Source organism: Hemibagrus wyckioides, linkage group LG01 (genome assembly GCF_019097595.1).
Source record: "Hemibagrus wyckioides isolate EC202008001 linkage group LG01, SWU_Hwy_1.0, whole genome shotgun sequence".
Classification (NCBI taxonomy): Eukaryota; Metazoa; Chordata; class Actinopteri; order Siluriformes; family Bagridae; genus Hemibagrus; species Hemibagrus wyckioides.
The window spans coordinates 27,130,321-27,154,525 of NC_080710.1; the positions used below are offsets into that span (position 1 = coordinate 27,130,321).

Consider the following 24,205-nt stretch of genomic DNA (forward strand, 5'->3'; position numbering starts at 1 on the left):
AGTGGAAAACTACAAACAACTGTAAGTCATGACGTAATAATTTGCTCTTTTATTTCATTTGCTTTTTGTTATCTAATCTGATTTGAATTTCAGAGCAGCAATGTCTGGTATGTATGCACTCAGTTATTCACTAAGTAAGAATTCTGAAGGCAATCCTTGTAACACTGGGCACCAGGACAGGATGCCAATCCTCTGCAGACACACAAGTTTATACACTGGTTCAATTGAGCATAGCCAAGCTACATGACAGCATTGAGAACGTCCTCATAGTCAGTAATCTGAGCTCAGGATTGAACCATGGACACTGCAGCTGCAAGACTGGAACAGACCACTGCACCACTACTATAAATTCAACACTTCAAAAATGATAAATAATCCAAACCAAACTCTTTTTCTTGCAAGAATCAGCATTTGTAATTTAAAAAAAATGAAATAAAAACAAGACACTCATAAGATTTGTAAGAAGGAAGCAAGCAGATAATATTAGTCTGGCATGAACGTTACATTTGTTTTCATCCAAAGCAACTTGCTTATTAAGCAGTTGAAGGTTAAAGGGCAAGAACCTAACCAGGGCAGCAGTGAGATCTGAACTTATAACCCTGTAGTTCACGGCCTTAACCACTGAGCCTCCACTTCCCTCATGATACAGAACCTCTGAAGCAGAGAAGCAGCAGGGCCTTGCTCAAGGGCATAACAGTGGCAGCATGAATGTGCCAGGGTTTGAACTCACAACCTTTTGACCAGTAGCATTTCTTTGCAGAACTGCAACATTTGGTTGCTAATAATAGTGAAATCTATCCAACAAAACAAATCCGTCAGTGACTATTTCTGCACTGGCACATGAGCGGACAACTCAGTAAGAGCAATGAATAGCCTTGTGTTCATCAAAAGCCATGACTCACATTTACCTCAGGAGATGAGACTGATTGGAGGTGATGTTAACTTGTTTTTCATCATAAACTTATAATCTTTTATTACGTGTCGCTAATGTTGAGCTTCCATAAGTAGATTAGGAGGTAAGAGGTCCGTTTCCTTGATATAGCCTGTCATCAAGGATAATATTAAATCAGGTTAAAGTAATTCCAACTGAGATAATATAATGATGTCATTTCAGACTAACGTAAAAAGGATGATGTATATCAGAACAATGGACAATCAGTCATTTAATGAAGTTAATTCAGTGGAACCTCGCCATATGAATTAAATTCGTTCTAGAGGCGAGTTCTTAAGGCGGAAATTTGTATTGTGCAAAACGAATTTACCCATAAAAAATAATGTAAATGCAGATAATCCGTTCCAGCTACCCAAAAATATGACCAATATTACCAATACCAAGCGTATGTAAACTTTATGGCCGCTTACAAAGAACTGACCCAAGCCAAGCATTCCATGTCAAGGGTCCTCACAGGAAGTCGTGCCACCAAGCTTGGGCTAAAAATAGAACAGAGCACCCACTCCACCAATCTGTCAACAAAAAAACTCATCCTGAAGGCAACATACGTATCGTGGGTTGACTCTTTCGAAACAGCTTTCACCCGAGGTTAGCTACCAACTTTTAAACTCATGTGAGCTCATTATACAGACCATTGAATGCACTCGATCATTCTCATGAGTTGAATTTTGCATGTTGATAGTGTTATAACTTGGCTATCAGGAAGCTGAATAGAATAGTGGACAAAAGTACAGGTCAGGCTAAAATGCTACCACCATCAGCAAGTACAAAAATAATTGAAATTCTGTTTAATACCACCTGCTCAGTTTGTAGAGACTTAATCCTGACTAATCCTTCATTTACATTTCTGGCATTTGGCAGATGCCCTTATCCCGAGCGACTTACAATTTATCTCATTTTATACAACTGCGCAATCGAGGGTTAAGACTTCATTGCTCAAGGGCCCGGCAGTAGCAGCTTGGTGGATCTTGGATCTGAACTCACAACCTTCCGATAAGTAGTTCAGCACCTTAGCTTCCACACCCCCCATAATCTTGCTTAGAGCACCTTTAAGGTATAGCTAAACTTGCTATGACTTTGCTCCTGAATGTATCTCGTGAATGCATTATAAGTAATCATATATTAATTCAGGAAAGTCTAACCTAAGAATACAAAAACCAAACTGTGATGGTCAGGCGACTCGGTCAGAGCATCAATAGACTAGTATTCATTGTTTAGAACCTACCAATAGTGGTCTATATACATACAGCTCTTGAAAGAAATGAGAGCACTGCCCAATCTCCAGATTTGAACCCTATTGAAAACCTCTGGAATGTCATCAAGAGGAAGCTGGATGTTATAGTTGTATTTTGAATTTAGGAGAAATATTGTCAGCAGTTCACAGAAAAATGAAACAAAACTGTTCATCTCACCGATACACGAACCTGTAAGAAAAAAAAACATAAGAAACTGATTATTTTGCAGTGGTCTCTTATTTTTTCCCAGAGCTGTATATGACTAATATTTCCACGAAACCACATAGATTTGTCACAATACTTCACAAATTGCTGGGCCACTGTATGAATGCATCTTTGTCACAACTGATCTGTGTTAAAACAGAACAATCTGCAGAGTCTGCATGCGCTGGAAATTAGGTCACAGTGTTTGATGAATAATAGAGGCTATCTAACGAATATTCATTTGCTGACTTTGGCCAGTTGTCAAGTTCACTCCCACAGACGAGGCTCGTCTTCCTGCGTCTATACGCTCCTCTCAGGAAGAGGAATAAAGAGAATGACAGTGTCCCTGCTCTGTCCTTGCACAGCTAGACTATACATACAGTATGTGCGTGACGGCATGGACCGGAGAGGAACCTCAATGAACATCTTTAGCATCGCCCACACAGTCAATTGTTGTGTATTGTATTAAGAAACGAAGCTCAGGCTTTAAACTATACGAATAACACCTTGAATAAACGAAGCATATATTATATTCTGTGGTCTCCTGTGAGAAATATAATGTGATCTTCATGTTCCTGAAATAAAATAAAACCTCTGTTGTTATCTGAATGCAGATATCGTAAAAAAAAATCTGTCAGCAAATTTGTGCTTATAACATGCCTCAGAGGAATAAGCAAGGTTCACTATTTAAAAAACAAACGTGCTGCCTCAGGAAGCATATGCTAGCATATTATATTTTTACGCTGATTTCGGGAGTTTATGGAGAAGTCCGCAGCATGAGATAACATTTATTAATAATACAGCTCTTACAAATCAGCCGTCTTGATCTTTCTCACAGTGGAAACAGCTTGTGTGGTATAAGGACCCTCATTTCTACTGGGCCATTTATGAATAAATGAGTGGACGTTGCATATCTATCCTAGTTACAATAGACAAACTTGCAAAGTCCACAAAAGTTGGAAATTAGGTCTGTGTTTGATTAATAATAGATGCTTTGTAATGAGTTTTGCTTGCTGACTCCAGAGGAGGAATCTAGACTTCCTTCATCACTATTCTCTTCTGAAGTGAGGTCTAGAGGAAGATGGCCATGTACCAGCCCTGTCCTGGCACTCTCATACTGGACATATGTGTGTGAAGGCACGGCGCCGGGAAAACACATGGAGAGGTCCAGCTCAAGGCATGGCTCATTGCGTAAGCATGTTCATACACACAGAGGAGCCAAGGGAAGGTGCCCTTTGTCCATATCATCAAAGGCAGAATGTAAGCAGCAGGGGGTCTTTACAACCAGAGGCTAAAATAGCCCCCACACTGGGATACAATCCCACATGCACACAGTGGGCAAGGACAAGGAATAGCTACACTAACACTTATTATGCTCAATAATGTCTAAAAAGGCATTTCATTTTCTTTCCTCATTAAAATATGATATTAAAAAATCCTCCTATGATTCAAGATACTCAAAATTTAAGTATAAATATTTAATAAAGTGGTATAATGTTACAGCTTCAATACAGCACTGTGCCTGGAATTCATACTTCTAAGTCACTTCACCCCTGTCATAAGATCTGCTGCCATTTAACTTTATTTCTCACAAAAGATTTAGAAAACAGCAGTTACTTGTTACAGGGAGTGTGCATTAATTGCTTCAGACAGATCTCTTTAATAAGTTAAAGTCACATTCTATGAACTTTTTTCAGTCTAGTAACTATAACTTACCTATAGCTCCAAAAACCTCATTAAGACACCATGGAAACTGGTACACGGCTGATATATACCGAAAGTTCCCGGAGAACCGGAATTAATTCTCTAAAAGCTTGTGGCCAGAAAAGTAAAAAGGATATTGATATCTGATATCTAATTAAGTATAACGGCATACATGTGTTGACTTAATTAGCTTCATTATGGGTGCACCGTTTTACGAGTATTATTAATTTCTCGATATGTTGAAGTGACCTATCTGAAATCGGATAACGATTGCACGTAAACACATTCACTATATGAACACTTCGTGAAAAATGAAACCGACAGAAATAATCCACTTTATGTGAAATATATTTATCAAACCTGATATATCCAAGAGTCCCTACTCAAACATCAACAGTGCGGTTGCATGTAACATGATCACTGGAGGAAAGCCAAATTGACTTTGATAATAAAATCAAATCTATGGGAATGAGGAAAGTAAAGCCGTTTAGCATCTCTGCCTATTTTGCTGACAGAAGTCTTCCCTGGTGTTTAATTACAAAATTCAATATCACAGTAAAGTAGTTTTGGGATGAGTGGCTTTCCTCTCTCTCTCTCTCTCTCTCTCTCTCTCTCTCTCTGTCATTGGTGTAACAGAGGTGAGATTATAAACCATTACCTTGAATGAAACAGGGGAACTTTAATACCCGTGTGCATCTCCTGTCAGCGCCTCTAGCTTTACAGATGTAATGAGATTTGGCATCGAGCTGTGAGAGTCATTAAAAAAAGCCATCTGATTCCAGTGCTCACTGCATATAGTCGTTGCCCCTCTGCCCAGTCCAAAGCGTAAGCTCCTTAACTTTTACACACTTTCTGTTTACACTGTGCTCCTCCTTTTGGCTGGCTTAGTTACATAAACAGCTGGAGAGGCCTACTCACCAAATTATCATTTCCCTAATGGATTTTAACTGTTGAGTGGTTGCCATTAAACATTTTTATCAACATGTGAAGAGCTTTTCAGCTTTGCTCTTTAACACTTGTACACTTTGGATGTTGCAAGCTTGAATCTCGGCATATCATAATTCATAAAACGTAAAAAAAAAAAGTAGCTGTTTTGATCAAGAGTGTGGCAAAACGTGGGTTTTGATTTGCCGGTGTTTAAAAAAGATTTTAACTTCGATACTGTACTAATATCGTCTTGAACTCGATTCGAATTTAGCAGATTAATTGTTGAAATGATGTTTTCTCTAGAAAAACAAGTGTAATGTTTATGTTGCATGACAGGATTTTTTATTTGCCTCTCCTACAACAGAACAAAACAAAACAAAACAACAAAAACAAATCAGCAGGACAAGAAGGAAGGTAGCAGAGATTCGATGTGAAAATATCATGACATCTGTATTTGGCTGAAAACAATGGCCCTTTCTAAGGGCAGGACAGTCTCATGTGATCGAATGCTATTGTGAAACTAATCTTAAGGGTTTTTAGTTGTCGCTCAGAGGGATCTCTTGAAAATTAGAAATAAAATCTCTCCATCCATGTTCAGTACTGCTCATCCCACACAGGGCCGGTGTGAATTTGGAGTCTATCCCAGGCGGGAGACATCCTGGACAGGGTGCCATCCTTTTACAGGATAAAAATCACACCCACATTCACACACTACGGACAATTTAGAGATGCCAATCAGCCTACAGCATGTGTCCTTGGATTTGAGAAGGAAACTGGAGAACCTGGATGAAACCCCCAATGCATGGGGCTTAACACTCTGGAATTGAACCCCCAACCCTTGTGGTGCAAGTAAATGTGCCAACCAGTTAGGCACCATGGTTCTAATAGACCAAGAATTAAACTAAAACTCCAAAATCAGAACATTAATTAATCCCCTGTAGATTCCCTCCCGAATCCCCTTCTTTTTTTAGTTATCTTTATCATTAGGAAATTGAAATACAATCTACAGTGCAGGGGGTAGCAATACCGACACACACCTACAGGGTCCTTCGTTCAGTCCTGAGCAAGTTCTCTGTATGTGTACGCTTCCTCTGGGTTCCCTGGTCTCCTCCCACCTAGATGCATGTAGGTGGATTGGCTCTACTACGTTGCCCCTAGGTGTAAATAACTGTGTGTTTGTGTGTGTGTGTGTGTGTGTATAATGCCCTGCAGTGAACAGGGAATGGGCAACTCATCTGGGGTGCTTCACTCCCAGTGTTCCTGAGATCAACCTCAACACTGACTAGGAGGACTGAAGAAAAAAAACACTTCTAGATGGCAACAAATCAAACACTATATACTTAAAGTATAAGACAAAGTCTAAATATGTCTTACACTCTTTGTAGCATCATGCACAGAGAATGGTGATTGTTTCTAATATATATTTTTTTACATCCTGAGTGTATTTAAATCTGTGCCAGGGATAATTCTGGAAAGGTCTCTCTCAGTGAGACGCAGACAAATGCCACAGCCTTTTCTCTTTCCTGCCTGACACGGCGGGCCTGACAGAGGTAGAGATTTCTGTCTCGCTCCAAGGAAAGCGGAGTGACACACTAAGCCTCCAGTGTTTCGCCATGCTGCCAGAAATTTGCACCACGGACCTCAAAGTCCAAACTCATTATGCGCAGTGTTGCCTCTCACCTGGGGCGATGAGGGGCCCGTCTGCTGTACGTGAGCTCCAACTCCCCAAAACATTCAGCCAAACACTCCCAAACAAACACAAACACACACACACACACACTTTATAGGGCTGGGAATTCAGACAGATCTAATAAACTCACCATGGAAACAAGACATGTATTTTATATAAGGGAAATGTCTTTAACTCTTGGAGAAAAAAAAAAAAATAAATAGATGAACTAAAATAATAATAATAATAAAAAAAAAATATATATATATATATATATATATATATATATATATATATATATATATATATATATATTTATATATATATAAAGATAATATATTGCATGAAGTGAGAATATTATCAAGTGTTTATATCAATTAAATCAGACACCCAAACTATTTATGCATTATTTTTTCAATTTTACCATTTTATTAATACATAAATATAAAATAAATATTACTGAACTGATCCTACAACAAAACAAAACAAAACAAAAACTGTACAAGTGCTGAAGCGGTCCAGTTTTTGTTATGATACGATGTACAGTATATTATATTGATGTAGTGCAAGGAGTCTCAGCGATCTATAACAGTTATGATGCTTTGCAAAGTTTCCCAGCGAGGGAAAGTCTTCAGTAGCGGGAACTCTCACTGAAAGATGACATGCTGTGTTTTAGAAAGAGAGAGACAGAGAGAGAGAGTGGGAGAGAGAGAGAGAGAGAGAGAGAGAGAGACAGAGAGAGAGAGAGAGAGAGAGAGAGAGATTTATTTTACTTCCTTTGGAGTGCCAGTATTTATATTAACACATAATTTGTATTCTATCATCTCCATGTTCCTATACAGACACCCACGACTGGATAAATTCAGTAACATTCTGCATTCTAACCACTAACACAGCCAGCCTTGAGCTACTGAACTCAGCTAATCAAGGTCAGACAACAAGGCTGTAAAGTCTTATTTATATTTAATCAGGTAATGGAACGTGAACTTGTGTGGGAAGGCCAATGTTAAAGTAATGTTAAGGAACCACGGGTAGCAGGATGTGCAAATTCTCTTAATTGAGTCTTTGAGAATTGTTTCACAATTCACGGTTCAGTTTTATAGCATGTTGCTCGAACAGGGTCACCTGTACTCATTCTACACAGAGATATGGTCAAAACCTGAAAACTACAAATAAAACTTGTATATAAAACTAGGAGGTAAAAGGCAAGCAGGTAGAAGATATAACTAAAAGACACATGTAGAGATAAGACATACAATCTTCTGAATTTTACATACATGCTATTAGACACGTTTCACCTGTAGTATGTGCTTCTTATTTTCCAGTTAATTTTTGCATTTTTTATTCTCACATGATTCATTTGTTGTCAAATGTCCCTTTTTAAAATATATATATATTTTTTTTAAATTATTAACTTCCTAATACTTTAAGCCCATAATTCATCTATTGGGATTTATTTTTTTTAGTTGCAAATAATTCAGAGATTTTCATGTAATTGTTTTAGGCAGGATTCATTTATTTTCATGTCACTTTATTCTGACATGATTCATTTATTTTCATTTAATTTTTTCAAACAATTTGTTTATTTTCCATGTCAGCCCCCCCCCCCCAAACCCCCCACATGATTCTTGATTCATCTATTGTCTCATAGGTTTTACCTTTATTACTTATTATTTACTCAGTGTCAAATCGCTTTCTTTCACATGTGCAATTTCAGGGCATAATGAGGAAATGCACATCATTTTTGAACAGAAAACACATGACTACATGTGAAATGGATGAGATTTCTCCAGAAGTGCATAAAAAAAAAACTAGGAGCCTTAATTATTAGGCAATGAGAAATGTTTCAAATTCGACTTGCAGTGACAACACTTGCATGCAAGACTTCACTGAATCTCTCTCTCTCTCTCTCTCTCTCTCACACACACACACACACACACACACACACGCACACACACACACATCCTCAGGGCTGAGGGGGAATGAGGCTCGGCAAAGCGTCAAGTGTCTATCAAACGTGGCATCTGCTGCACCATATTTCAAGCACCACATCCCTGATGCATTTAGAGCAGCTATGTGCATGTTTTATTAATTTGAAAGAATGATAATAACATCTTCACAAAGCAAACATGTTTATCATTCACAGTGGAGGAACAGCACATTTTCCCAGGATATAAAAAGTATCAGAAATCCATGTAATTAGGGGGTCCAGAGTGTCTCTGAGCTCTCCATATCACATCAGGGGACACGCAGATCCCGATGAAGCCACAGCCATCCGTGACCAGGAATCGGAGAGAGAATAATTGGCCGTGCTCTTCAGATAGCAGTGCTTTCTCCTCAACCTCAGCGACAATCATGCAAGAGTAAGCTCATTTATACAGAATAAGGAAGTTAGCACTCTTCTCCATGTGCAGTCTTCGTATGACGGCACTTCTCAGAGATACAGCGGCTTCACGCGAGGGAGCATACGACCCTTTCAGACTGACAGGAGACTTAACTAATAGGTGGGAAGCATGACAAATAAAATTCATCTCATTAAACTCAGTTCATGGGAAAGGAGAAAGAAAGGAATTTGCATGCAGTAGTTTCACACCATGTTCATCTGAACTTTGTCCTTCGCATATCTCCAAAGCGTGAGCTAATAAAAAAACAAGATACAGGGAGGTTCATCTGTATTTTCTAAAATATGCAAATAAAACTACAAAATAAAAGCACCAGTAATTGATAAGAATCACCATAGGTGCTCCCCGATTATTAATTCTGATAAAATTATAATAATAACTAATTTAAATAAAGATGCTGGGGAAAAGGTACAGCTTTAAATTATTCACTCTCATTTCTACATTTATACTAACTTGTACAGGAAGTTCACAAAATTCATCCAGAGATGTCAAATTACATTTATTAATGGTAAATTAATGACTGCATGGATTTCACCAAGGATCCAAGACGCTGAGTCTAACTAACATCTTTATTCCTAAACATGATAACTCTGAACTATCACATAACTAGCTGAATGCTAATAGCATCAGTGGCCTATGCACTCTTGCTTTAAACCCATTTAATTGCTGGGTGACTAAATGATACCTGAATTATTAACATTGTCAGTTTTGTCGACTAATAGTTGCGACAATTAGGAACTGGTTCCTGGATGTGTTTTTAGGACATCTTGTGACATTTGGATATTTTTTTAAGACACAACCTGTTTACTTGAGTCTCCACCTATTTGTGAAAATACATCATCATAGCAAGTTTGTTTCACACGGATGAGTTCCTTCCGAACCATGGAACAGTTTGACAACTTCATTTTGACAACTCACCCTTCTCCTGTATGCGGATTCCTTGCTAAATGATTCTCATTACTGTTTATTTAGTTGATATTCATTTAATTAGTGCTTCTTTGCTTTTGTCTGACACTGATTAAAAGCTTGAGTAAAGCAGTTTGTTCAAATATTCTTCGTGTATATAGATATAATTCAAATTTATTCGACATTACAGTCACTTGTGCTATTAATTAATTCTTCACTCAAACTCATCTAGAAGCGTTTTCTATTTCCTCTGCAGACCACGACTGCTTTCTCACTCACAATTTCAGTAAGCTCTTTATCCGGGACTGGGTTGCACTGGATCTTGAGCCTAGCCCAGGAACACTGGGTGTGAGGCAGGAAATATGATGCCAGTCTAATGCACGGCATCAGTCACATACATTCACACACTCATTCACACCTAGAGGGATTTATTTAGCCAAACCACCTACTAGGGCAGGCGATACAAAAAACTGGAGAAGAGAAAGGAAACATGCAGATATGCAGTGAACTGATCTGAACTTGGGATGCTGGAGCTATGAGGAGACAATTCTACCTGCTGTAGCAGCATGCAGACAACATGCCTTTCTGTTACACAATGTCTCTGTGTTTGCTTTCACACATGATTCAAACTGTATTGAAATGTACTGAAAGCTGAAAACTGAAAGCCACATTTAAGAGGACTGGAGATGGTTTTGGACCCAGATATGAAAATAGCTTCCATGTTTAAGCAAATCAACCAAGCAATCTGTCACAATAGATTTGGATCTGGAAAATAATAGTGTATGAAAATGAACGAGTATGTCTTTAATATATATATTTACATATAAAAGATCATATCTGTGCGAAGACCTTTCACTGACATCATTATAATTCTTGCTAAATAATGCTACGTCTGTAAGAGATCTAGGCTAAATCTCACACACACACACACACACCATAATGCTAATGAAATGCAGTGTAATCCAGACAACCTTTCACTGGTATCTTCCCTCTTTTTCTTTTTTTCATGACACAAAGACACAAAAAAAATGTCTCTCTCTCTTGTATCAGATGTGACTGTAGAAACTGACAAAGTTGTTTGGCTTTGATGGAAATGGATTCTAGAGATAAATACTTAGTAAAAGCAAACAAAAGGGTATATGAAGGGATAAATAAATAAAAAAATAAATAAATTCCCTTTTACCTTATCACTGAGAAATGTCAGAATGTATTAATATGTAGCATCGTGCACAGTTCGCGGAGTCGTTTTTGGGTGACTCCAAAAGGAGAGCGATGCACTTTATCATGCCGGTGCAGAGCCACTGGTGATGCTATCTGCACCGCCTGACTAGATTCCATTAAACACGGCTCTGCTCTGTACATACAGGGAAGTGGGCAGATCCATGAGCATGTGACAGAGAGAGAGGGAGAGAGACAGAGAGAGAGAGAGAGGCACAGGTACATGCCTGCAGTACTGGGAGCATCCGGATCCACAATATCATTGTTCTCACAGTAGCCTCCAGGCTCTAGGCTTGTGTTGAGGGGAGATTAAGAGATGAGCCACAATCGTACATCGGTCTGTGTGTGCACTTACTCTCACGGCCCTGAGACCGAGACGCGCCGAGGGCCAGACAGACTTACAGCTCCTGCAGCCTTGTCTGATTACAGGAAAATTTACCATCATACACTTCGCCTGCCATCTGCCACTAGCTATCTGCCGTCTGCTTCATATCTGTAAATAATAGTTCACTTAGTTCTGTGCTTGGATTAGACCTCAAGTGCATATCTGAAGTGACCTGTGATTTCATTTCCTCTCTCCTCCTTCTACCTTGACTATTTTTTTCTGTTACAATCTCGCCTTTGCAGTTTCCCTCAACTGTTTTATTTTGGAATGGAGTCATACTGCAATAATGAACAAAACTAGTTTGATATAATTAATAACTTTTTGACCATGGAAAATAAGTGTTTGGCAAAATAAAAATGTTTGATCAGTAGATATTAGCTTTTTCTCATGCTTAGCAGAATATGTGCAGCATGTAGGACCAGGAATGGACAAATCGTTAGCCTAGCTGAGTAGGAGAGAAGCAGATTGCATATCCTGGATATTTATGTTGAGGCCAAAGGTTTACATACACATAGGCTAAAGATATTAAATATTTCATGCTACCATAAATTTCTTTTGCCAATTAAATAGTTCACAACTAAATCAACTATTTAAAATTGATTATAGACAGATTTATTTCAGCTTTGATTCACTATATCAGAATACCAGAGCATTACATATTTACATTCAACACCTTGCCCATCTCCTTAAACACCTAGTTGCCTGCCTCTTTAAACACGTAGCTGCCTGTCTCTTTAAACATCTAGTTGCCCATATGGTTAAACACTAATTGCCCATCTCCTTAAACACCTAATTGCCTGTCTCCTTAAACACCTTCTTACCCATCTCCTTAAACACCTAGTTGCCCGTCCCCTTAAACACCTAGTTGCCCATATCTTTAAACACCTAGCTGTCCATCTCCTTAAACAGCTAGTTGCCCGTCCCCTTAAACACCTAGCTGCCCATACCATTAAACACCTAGCTGCCCATCTCCTTAAACAGCTAGCTGCCCATCTCCTTAAACACCTAGTTGCCTGTCTCCTTAAACAGCTAATTGACTGTTTTTTAAACACCTAGTTGCCCATCTCCTTAAACACCTATTTGCCCATATATTTAAACACCTAGTTGCCAGTCTCCTTAAACATCTAGTTGCCCATCTCTTTAAACACCTAGTTGCCAGTCTCCTTAAACACCTAGTTGCCTGTCTCCTTAAACACCTATTTGCCTGTTTCTTTAAACACCTAGTTGCCCATCTCTTTAAACACCTAGTTGCCCATCTCCTTAAACAGCTAGTTGCCCGTCCCCTTAAACACCTAGCTGCCCATACCATTAAACACCTAGCTGCCCATACCATTAAACACCTAGCTGCCCATACCATTAAACACCTAGCTGCCCATCTCCTTAAACAGCTAGCTGCCCATCTCCTTAAACACCTAGTTGCCTGTCTCCTTAAACAGCTAATTGACTGTTTTTTAAACACCTAGTTGCCCGTCTCCTTAAACACCTATTTGCCCATATATTTAAACACCTAGTTGCCAGTCTCCTTAAACATCTAGCTGCCCATCTCTTTAAACACCTAGTTGCCCATCTCTTTAAACACCTAGTTGCCAGTCTCCTTAAACACCTAGTTGCCCGTCTCCTTAAACACCTATTTGCCTGTTTCTTTAAACACCTAGTTGCCCATCTCTTTAAACACCTAGTTGCCCATCTCCTTAAACACCTAGTTGCCAGTCTCCTTAAACACCTAGTTGCCCATCTCCTTAAACACCTAGTTGCCCATCTCCTTAAACACCTATTTGCCTGTTTCTTTAAACACCTAGTTGCCCATCTCCTTAAACACCTATTTGCCTGTTTCTTTAAACACCTAGTTGCCCATCTCTTTAAACACCTAGTTGCCAGTCTCCTTAAACATCTAGTTGCCAGTCTCCTTAAACACCTAGTTGCCAGTCTCCTTAAACACCTAGTTGCCCATCTCCTTAAACATCTAGTTGCCTGTCTCCTTAAACACCTATTTGCCTGTTTCTTTAAACACCTAGTTGCCCATCTCCTTAAACACCTAGTTGCCAGTCTCCTTAAACATCTAGTTGCCCATCTCCTTAAACACCTAGTTGCCAGTCTCCTTAAACATCTAGTTGCCAGTCTCCTTAAACACCTAGTTGCCAGTCTCCTTAAACATCTAGCTGCCCATCTCTTTAAACACCTAGTTGCCCATCTCCTTAAACACCTAGTTGCCCATCTCCTTAAACACCTAGTTGCCCATCTCCTTAAACACCTAGTTGCCAGTCTCCTTAAACATCTAGTTGCCAGTCTCCTTAAACATCTAGTTGCCAGTCTCCTTAAACATCTAGCTGCACATCTCTTTAAACACCTAGTTGCCCATCTCCTTAAACACCTATTTGCCTGTTTCTTTAAACACCTAGTTGCCCATCTCCTTAAACACCTAGTTGCCAGTCTCCTTAAACATCTAGTTGCCAGTCTCCTTAAACACCTAGTTGCCAGTCTCCTTAAACATCTAGCTGCCCATCTCTTTAAACACCTAGTTGCCCATCTCCTTAAACACCTAGTTGCCCATCTCCTTAAACACCTAGTTGCCCATCTCCTTAAACACCTAGTTGCCAGTCTCCTTAAACATCTAGTTGCCAGTCTCCTTAAACATCTAGTTGCCAGTCTCCTTAAACATCTAGCTGCACATCTCTTTAAACACCTAGTTGCCCATCTCCTTAAACACCTATTTGCCTGTTTCTTTAAACACCTATTTGCCCATCTCCTTAAACACCTATTTGCCTGTTTCTTTAAACACCTAGTTGCCCATCTCTTTAAACACCTAGTTGCCAGTCTCCTTAAACATCTAGTTGCCAGTCTCCTTAAACACCTAGTTGCCAGTCTCCTTAAACACCTAGTTGCCCATCTCCTTAAACATCTAGTTGCCTGTCTCCTTAAACACCTATTTGCCTGTTTCTTTAAACACCTAGTTGCCCATCTCCTTAAACACCTAGTTGCCAGTCTCCTTAAACATCTAGTTGCCCATCTCCTTAAACACCTAGTTGCCAGTCTCCTTAAACATCTAGTTGCCAGTCTCCTTAAACACCTAGTTGCCAGTCTCCTTAAACATCTAGCTGCCCATCTCTTTAAACACCTAGTTGCACATCTCCTTAAACACCTAGTTGCCCATCTCCTTAAACACCTAGTTGCCCATCTCCTTAAACACCTAGTTGCCAGTCTCCTTAAACATCTAGTTGCCAGTCTCCTTAAACATCTAGTTGCCAGTCTCCTTAAACATCTAGCTGCACATCTCTTTAAACACCTAGTTGCCCATCTCCTTAAACACCTAGTTGCCAGTCTCCTTAAACATCTAGTTGCCCATCTCCTTAAACACCTAGTTGCCAGTCTCCTTAAACATCTAGTTGCCAGTCTCCTTAAACATCTAGCTGCCCATCTCTTTAACCACCTAGTTGCCCATCTCTTTAAACATCTAGTTGCATGTCTCTTTAAACACCTAGTTGCCCATCTCCTTAAACATCTAGTTGCCCATCTCCTTAAACACCTAGTTGCCAGTCTCCTTAAACATCTAGTTGCCAGTCTCCTTAAACACCTAGTTGCCAGTCTCCTTAAACATCTAGCTGCCCATCTCTTTAAACACCTAGTTGCCCATCTCCTTAAACGCCTAGTTGCCCCCCTCCTTTAAATTGTTTGGGCAATTCCAGAAATTGATATAATAACATTAGAGGCTTCTGACTGGACAATTTATAATTAATGCCAGTCATAACTACAAGTTAATGAGAGTGCAGCTATGGTTGTATTTAAGGGTCAGTGACATTTTGCCCATAAATACCATGGAATAATACAAGCAACTCAAAGATCTCAGAAAAAAAAATCCTATTTAGGCACGATTTCCAGACAACCGAAGGTACCCCAAGAAATCTGCACAAACAATTGTACGCAAATACAAAAATCAAGGGACTACAAAGAAAGACATTATCATTCAGTAAGGAGGCATAAATAATCTCCCAGTAACAAATACCCTTTGGTCTAAAAGGTTCAGCAGAATCTCAAGACAATAACAGAGTCAGTGGCATCAGGTACCAAAATGCTGAACTGTACTTAAATAGCTAACTAGCTGTGAAATGAAAACCTTTGGCTGGACAGCAGATTGGAGCTTTTCCTTGCCTGGTGGACTAGCTAATACTTTCCTTCCTCACCTCTCAGCTCCTCTCACTAAGGAAAAGGAGAAAATAATGCAAAGAAAAAGAGACATAGCTAAGCTGTTTTTTTTTTTATTGTTACTGCACAAGAAGTACTCATCATTGTCTCTTTGTCAGCTGTTATTTTTTCTTATTGTAACTGTATTTCTTTCATGTTGCCCAGTTCCTGGTGCATTGTGCTTCTTTACAAAGTTATTATTGTTTATTTCACACAGGAACAAAGTGGCAGGAGTGCATTTAGTTCACTAGACCATGGTTTCTTTTTTTTTGTCCTTTTCCTTTTTCTTGGTTGCTCTTCCAAAAGCTCCAAATCCCTACACATCGATTAAATCTGTTATTAAACTAGCATATACTGGAAAAAAGCCACAGTGAGTGTGCTATGCTGTCAGGAATTATTCATCATAAGTTTTGTGTAATTTGGGCCGAGACTGTGAACAATGTGGTTGCTCTGTACTTCAGTTTAAAGCCCATCATCCTGTTGTGTAAGCTACAATGAAAATATTCATCCTCACTACATTTTCTGAATGTGTCTAAATATATATAGACATACTGAGTATTTGGTTTAGTCAAAACCTTATTTGTATAACTCTCCAGGAAGTTATCTATAAGGGTTCTCCTATTCCTTGAAAATAGTGTGATAAATAAAGTGCCTGGTTATTATAATCTTTCATTTCTTGTGCAATACAAATATCTGTGTCCATGTACTTCTGTAATTTGTAATTTGTAGGACATCTGTGTTCAGCAGCAGGCGCCAGACCGAACACCAATAACATTCACCTCATGAAACAGTCAATTCACTGGAAAGGAAAAGGGAATTTGCTTGCAGTAGTGCTTAATTTAGTTTCAAACCTTGTTCATCTGGGTGAACTTTGTACCATGAATTACTAATCTCCAAAGTGAGTTGATAGAAAACAAGACAGTCTTTATTTTCTTTAAAAAAAAAGAAGAAGAAGAAGAAGAAAAGAAAGCTAAATGGTGGCACAGCTAATTATTAAGTATTTTAGAGGTGGTAAAAGTACTCACTTTCTTTACTCAAGTAAAAGTGCAATTGCTCATCCAACCAATAAAAGATTAAGTACAGCTACAAATTCTTCTCTCATTTGAAGAAACTGAGAAACTCTTGGTTGTAAAAAAAAGAAGAAGAAGAATGAACCAAAGAAAATACATGGAAGATTCTCAAGTGAATAAGAGGCCTGGCTTGAATCGCACACTAATTTTAGTCACTGATGTTGAATTAGTGGCTCTTTCACCCACTGACCGAGGAATTTCAGAAAACATTAGCTAGGGCTAACTAAAAGCATCTTTATTGCTAATATCTCAAATGATCATGGTGACAATACAAACTACTGTAGTTGAATGGTAATATATACAAATGTAGACTACAGTGATGGGAACTGGGTTTTATTTTCTCAAAAAATTATTTTCTTTTGACTTTTATTTTAAAATATAATAAGTAGAAGTCAAAAGTATGCAATGGTAGAAAAAAGAGCAACAATTTTTTTTGGTCTCTTCAACCTTATCGGTAACATATGGAACCTTTGGCTTGCTATTTAGCATTAATGTCTAATGCTAAACTAACCACTATGTTCTTTTTAAAGGATATATCATCAGGGTTCCCTTGAACAATCTGAATTTTCTCATTATTTTGTTACAGGGTTATCATGAAGGCTTGTGCGCTTATTTGCATTAGATACAAGTGCCAGATTTCTGACAATCCAAGCTTTCACTACATACACAAATACCTAACATACATAGCATTATCAGCCAAAGCTTGATTTGCTCCTCAAATATTTCTCTCTTCTCTCGATCTCCTCATATTTACTAACTGACCCTGTGCATCCAATTACATGGCAATGGCTGCTCTTAATGACTTTTTAAATTATTTATCATGTAGATTGCATTGCGAAAAGCAAATAGCTGGGTGACTTTTTAATAAAGCAGGTCAAGTGAATTACAGGACAGCAGATAAAAGCTAAACTAATCCCTCTTTTTTTTTTTTTTTTTTACAGCACACCTCTCTCAAGGTCACTGCTATATCTTTCTTCTATGAAAGATAGAGCAGCTAGAGGAAAATAATGCAGATATTCATCCAAATAGATATTCACGAACAGTCTGCCACTGACAGTCAAGATGCTCAGAGTAAACATGTTTACAAAGCAAATAGTAGTGACAGAAATCACTTTATCAGGTAAGAATTTAAATGAAAGAAAGAAAAAAATGGCATTTTGTAGATATGTCAATAAGGGTTTGATATACGTATATGTAGCGTTTAGTCTGTTTCAATTGAACTCTGGTGTGTTTAGCTGTCTGGTTTGTTTAGGCAGGTAAGAATACAGAGAACACAGTTGGGTGTTGACCAAAATAACTGGCCTGAGAAGGTCAGCGTGAGATGCTCCTGGTCCAGTTCCAGTTGAATACCACCGTGTTTTGATTGCAGTGAGACTCTAAATCAACCCACTTGTACGTAGGAAAACATCGATTTTGGTTTCCGAGACCTCTCTTTTGTGATGCAGAACAAACCAAAAAGCAGAGCTGAAGAACTAACCTGAATCACATTCATGCTTTACTTACATTAAATGGGGACTAAAGTTAGTGGGAAACTGAAGAAATGTCAGACCACAGACTTCAGAGGAATTATTCAAACCAATTATTTGGATTTGTTGGTTTACCCTGGTATGCCTCATATGCACTGAATGGAGAAAATGCTGTGTTGAAATCACAGCTGCATACACATACAGAGAAATGAAATGTCATTGCTTTGTCGGTTGCTAGAGCGAATATCGACTTCAAGGTCTTGTTAACCACCATTCAGACTTTGACTTGCTTCTTTAATTCACTGTGTGCTTAAAGTTAAATTCATGTTTCAAAAGGATGAACTGGATGCATCAGGTCTACAAGAGTCCAGAAGTTCATGGTAATTAACTGCTGTGCAAAAAAGAGCAAATTCCTTTCCCTGTATTTTCATTTCTGTATCTTGACTCGGAATATGCCGCAGATAAAGGCCATGTTGCACAGATGGACACGAGGGACTCAGAGTCTAGCATAGCAAATTAGACCAACAGTTCTCTCAATGCACTTTTCAAATATAAGACACTTTCTAAAGCTGTCATCACAGTATTCCCCAAAGATTCTTGCAATGACAGATAACTCAACATCACTCCTCTTTTTTTCAGGTCCTCATCAGGAAAAATGCACCACTTTTTCTCCTTTCGTAGCAAACAACCCAAAAGTACTTTTCATGTCTAAGAAACACAATCATAATCAAACGTGGTCTGCATCAAAAACTAGCTGGAGGCTGTGTGAAATTTCTAAAAGAGTTATCAGAATAAAGCACCTGGCTGTTTGATACACACATGGCAGACACACTCACCCAGCGGTTGTCCTGCTATGATCCGGGCATTCTCCCCGGCGACGGCAGCCCGGGCGTTCCTCTCACTCATGTACTGGACAAAGGCGTAACCCTTGTGCACGGAGCAGCCCACAATCTTGCCGTACTTGGCAAAGATGACCTCGATGTCGGCCTTCTTGACAATGGCTGTGTTGAGGTTTCCGATAAAGACTCTGGAGTTGAGGGAACGTGGGTCATTCTTGTTGGTCACGTTGCTTGTTTGACTCTTACCAGTCATCCTTTTCTGCTGGCTCTCCTAAAGTGTATACACACACACACACACAAACACACACGCAAACACACACACACATGGGCATGCAAGCTTAGAAATTGCACAAATTGCTTAAAAGATAAGCAATAACTATTTACTTCAGTCAAGTTCATATTTTACCCACTGATTGATTTATCTTTATAGTAGTAACTGTTATGTGAGTGTTGAACAAAACTAAGATTCTGGGATGTGTTTACACACCCATGTAATCGGTCTTGTTATATACATGCCTCTTGGGCCATTAACCACCCCCATCTTTAGTAACCAGAAAGGCAACTATGAAGAAAGCCAGTATTACATGTCCAGTGTAGCTATACATTTGGACAACAAAGCACAATATTTAACAAAAAAAAAAATGAATTTCCTATAAATGAATGAATGAATGAATGAATGAATGAATGAATGAATACTCCTGCAACTGTTTCTAAAATTTGACAATATCACAATTGTTATAAACAAACATAACGTGGTTACTGAAGATGAATGACCGCATGAAATGTGCAATAAGTAAATGCAGTGAATAATTGAGCTAGCTGCAAGGTAGCAGACTAATTTAGGTATTTTGGGTAACGAAGCTACGCAAACTATTAAAGTTCCTGGTGCTAATCAACTAAGCTGTGCTAAATCATGGCATATAAATTCTCTAGATATTTATATGGGTTGCTATGACAGGTATGGTTGGAATGATAGGGTTTTGCAGAATTAATAGCAGTGGATTATGTGAATGTTCTGTAGATTCTATACTTATGTAGACCATTTAGCAGATTGAACGTCAGCTAGCTTTGTTACTAGTGTGAATCGACCATACCGACTTGTAGTTTGGGGCAGGGCTTCCTGTACATATGCACTAGGTTCCAGTGTTTTTGTCAATTACTTTTCAATTACAACATTTGGTGCTTTAGATAATGAATGGGACTTTATATTAACTGTTATCTCTCTTCTAATAACTGTTAGCAGCAAATATTAGTGAAAAACTCATCTGCACAAACAATGGCTCCCAGTGTGTGAGGGTTATTAGTTATCTGAGATGACGCATTCACCTCTTATTGTACATGAATTATGTTGTAACACTTCCATGCATCTTTTCCAAGTCACTAAGTTCACAATAATGATAGTCCTTCACTTCCTGAGTTAAATAGTGGCTTTCATAACCTGCTGAGCATCCTTGTTCATTAATTATTTGTGAAATATGTCATGTGGAGAATAATTTGTCCAATTATGTCAAAATTACAACAGTTTATAGTGTATGCTTTTTTATTATGGAAGTCCATGGAGGTTATAATCCCCAAAGGTGTTTTATTTTAAATCAGGTGTTTTTTCCCCTTTCATCAGGTGATATTTATTTCAAGTTCATTCTAATAAAATGTCAATTGCATATTTGGCCTCACTGATATTCTCTCATATATCACTGCCTCTTTTTATAGCAAAGTGACCTCGTTTTAAATCAACCCCGGCTGCTGTCCGTGACATCTGAACAACAGACAGAGACTGACTAAAAGTCCTCAATGAAGGGCAATGGAGAAACGAGAGACAGAGAGAGAGAGAGAGAGAGAGAGAGAGACCAGGCATAAAATATTCCTTTTCAGGAATAAGCATAAACTCTAGTACTTTATACCTGTTGGTTCTAAAGCTCAATTCTGACATTATTACCTATATGTAAAACTAACACATGTGACAACTTCACATAAGCTACTAATATATAATAAAGAAACACACTTTAGTGATAAACAGAAATGAAATTTTTAGAGCCAGATTTCTGTAAAACTGCTTTGTGATAACTTACATTGTTAAAAGCTCTAAACAACTGAAATCAAACTGAATTGCGTGTTATATGGCCCTAAAATTAAAACACACACACACACACACACACACAAAAAAACAGCTGTATACCTCACTCCAGGAAACTTGCCCTGACAATGTACAGACTGAGTAAGTACAGCCTGGAAAGGTCAGCACAGACAGACCTGACTGTCCAGAGAGGACCGGCTGTGCACTTACTGTCAGCTGAGTGATGGAAACAGAATTGTACTTCCTAACACAAAGAAATACATTCTACCAGAAAATATGTAGCGTCATACCTGAAACTGAGAAATGCATGGACATGGATAAACTCCCATATATACAGTACTGGGGGAGAAACGGGAATTCAGTCGACAATTTGTGTCATGCTGTCATCATCGTAAGGGATAACTTATTTTTTATCAGGCTATTTTTATCTGCTACTCTTTGCTATCGTTTGCGACTTGCTGTTTACGATTGAGAACGTTTAATTGGACCAAAATGAAATGTCTATCTAACATCTATTAAAAACAATGCAACAAAACTATAAGCAACAGATTATATCATGGGACCTCAAAATCAGTCCCTCTAGGATCTCACGATTTTGAGATTGAAAAATGTATGCAAAATCACACAAACTATGTAATTTTCCCAAATTACCACAGATTTTGGCCGAGACCTGCCGTTCGACGTCACCACAACGTGCATTCGGCCGGAGCTCTCTCTGATTCAAGTGTTTCGAGCATGAATGCAGCTATCATAGAAAGTAATTACATATGTGTTTTCACCGGAAGGAGTTTTAAAAAAGGAATCCTGCGCTTGCATTTTCACCAATTCAAGTAGGCTGAACTCACAAAGTTTGAAATCTACAAAAACAAAATCCAGCACTTCTGGACTGAACAATCAGAAAAATCCTGGCAAAATCCTGTAGGGACTGCATAGTATGTGCAGAATAATGTGGGGCAAACTATGACCCACAGCTAAAGGCAGATTTATTCATGATTTCTGTTTATTTAAATCTGCAGTGCTATACTACTTCATGCTTAATGCCACATTCCCTTGAATACCAAACATACTAAACAGAAAATCTGTAACCGAAAAAGCTTTCAATCAAACTAATATGCACTAAATTTACAGTTCTGTACTTTTTCATTTTTTTTATTTATTATTTGCACTCACTACACAATGGCTTGTTTCACCTGTGCCTTCCCAATCAGTGAAGTAATGTGGTAGCTTAATGGTTAAGGGGTTGGACTACTGATCAGAAGGTTGTAACTTTGAATCCCAGGTCCTTCCAAGTTACCACTGCTGGGCCCCTGAGCAAGGCCCTTAACCTTCAATTGTGTATAAATTGTAAACTCTGTATAAGGGCGTCAGCCAAATGTAAAATGCTGTTAATGAAATTTTGGAGCTCAAATGGAGATTAAAACTAAGGGAGTGTGAAATCACTAAACATGGCTGTAGCTAAGGCTATAGTATGGGTTAGAAAGCAATATGTTGAAGTTTCAGCATATTTCTCCAACTACTGGACTTTTTTTCTAATCACACAGCACTCAGGTACAAATAAAAATTCATCTGGGGTTTGCTTTAACTGGAGTTTTCATTATACATAAGCGATCTGCTCCTGGTGTCCGGTGTCATAAAATATGATTGGATGAACTTGTGCTACTTCCTGTTCATGTTGTGGACAAATTTGTCAAATAATTTTTATTATGAGATTACTGAAAATGAAATATAAGATGCCCAATGTAAACCAAATGTCAAGGCTAGAAAGAAGTCAACCCCAGGCTCGCTTTTTCAATACCACTGCAGATTTTTCTTTTTGGTGTCTGTTGTTCCAATTGCTCTTAGCTCCAGAAATATCCAAATACTCTATTTTAATACAGAAATTTGAAGAACCTGATGCAAGAAATTAATTTATACCATTTATACCGGTTGTTCCTGCTTCTAATATTAACCCTCTTATTGACCATCAGTTGTCCTGTGATGTTATGGTTTGTCAGTAATATAATCTACCATTCTTGCTTATAGTATTAAAAGTATTGTTGAAACTGAACCCAAATACTGGTTCTACTGCTCTGATACTGCATTTGACACAGTTCCAGTTTCAGCTAAAGAAATACGTAGAGACTGTACATAGAGACGCTATAGAGGATTGTGTCAAAATGTAAGCTTTCTTACAGAGCGTTCTCAGCACACACACACACACACACACACACACACACACGGCACTGCACTACATGAGCACAGCTGAGCGTACAAACCCCTGCTACAAGCTGACAACTAACCTTCCAGTGGGTGTCATCCAAGCCCACGAACACGCTCGCTAAAGGAGGCTGACAATCCGCTTGCTATTGTGGAACAGAGAAATGCATTATACTCCTTCTGTCACAGTGCCAACGACCCACTCTCCTAAATAAATAAATACAAAAAATGATATACAAATACACCCCAATAAGCTAGAATATGAAAATTTGAGAAAAGGTGTGAGATTTACATACATTTGCACATTATGCTAAATATGGCTATTGATCTAATGTCACTCATGTTCAGAATGCAAAACTTGTTATGTCCCGAGGACGTGTTAAATCATTTGGGCTCAGGAGAGAACAGAGGCTCCCTATTTGCATCGGATTCAAGCGCATTACGTGTCTTGGTGGGAATTTAAAAGTTTCTCGTTTAATTCACCTGCAAATGTAATATTTGCGCCATCTAATAAAACAGGCTGTAAGTCTTTTAATGCTGGCCTGTTGCTGCAGTGTCCCTGAAACATGGAGATGACATCTATTTAGCTTTGCCACTTAATGCCTGAATAATGGATCCAGTACCCAGTAAATAGGATTAGTTGCCAAGGTAACACACACTCTGTTATTGGCCGCACGCTTGCACACTCACTCACTCTCGAAGACAGAAATTGAAAAATGAAATTTGCTTCATTGTCCATGATCTGTCCACTCTCTCTCTCTCTCTCTCTCTCTCTCTCT

General features: G+C 38.6%; 1 protein-coding gene across 3 annotated transcripts in view; it reads right to left on the reverse strand.

Annotated features, from left to right (window-relative positions):
• LOC131359921 (RNA-binding Raly-like protein) overlaps window positions 1-24,205 on the reverse strand; it is a 171,957-nt gene that overhangs the window by 65,105 nt on the left and 82,647 nt on the right. For all 3 annotated transcript variants that reach the window (XM_058400087.1, XM_058400071.1, XM_058400078.1), the window contains exon 2: window positions 19,154-19,427. In XM_058400087.1, coding sequence (XP_058256070.1) covers window positions 19,154-19,409 — 256 coding nt within the window. In that variant the 5' untranslated portion in view covers window positions 19,410-19,427. The remainder of the gene's footprint in view (window positions 1-19,153; window positions 19,428-24,205) is intronic.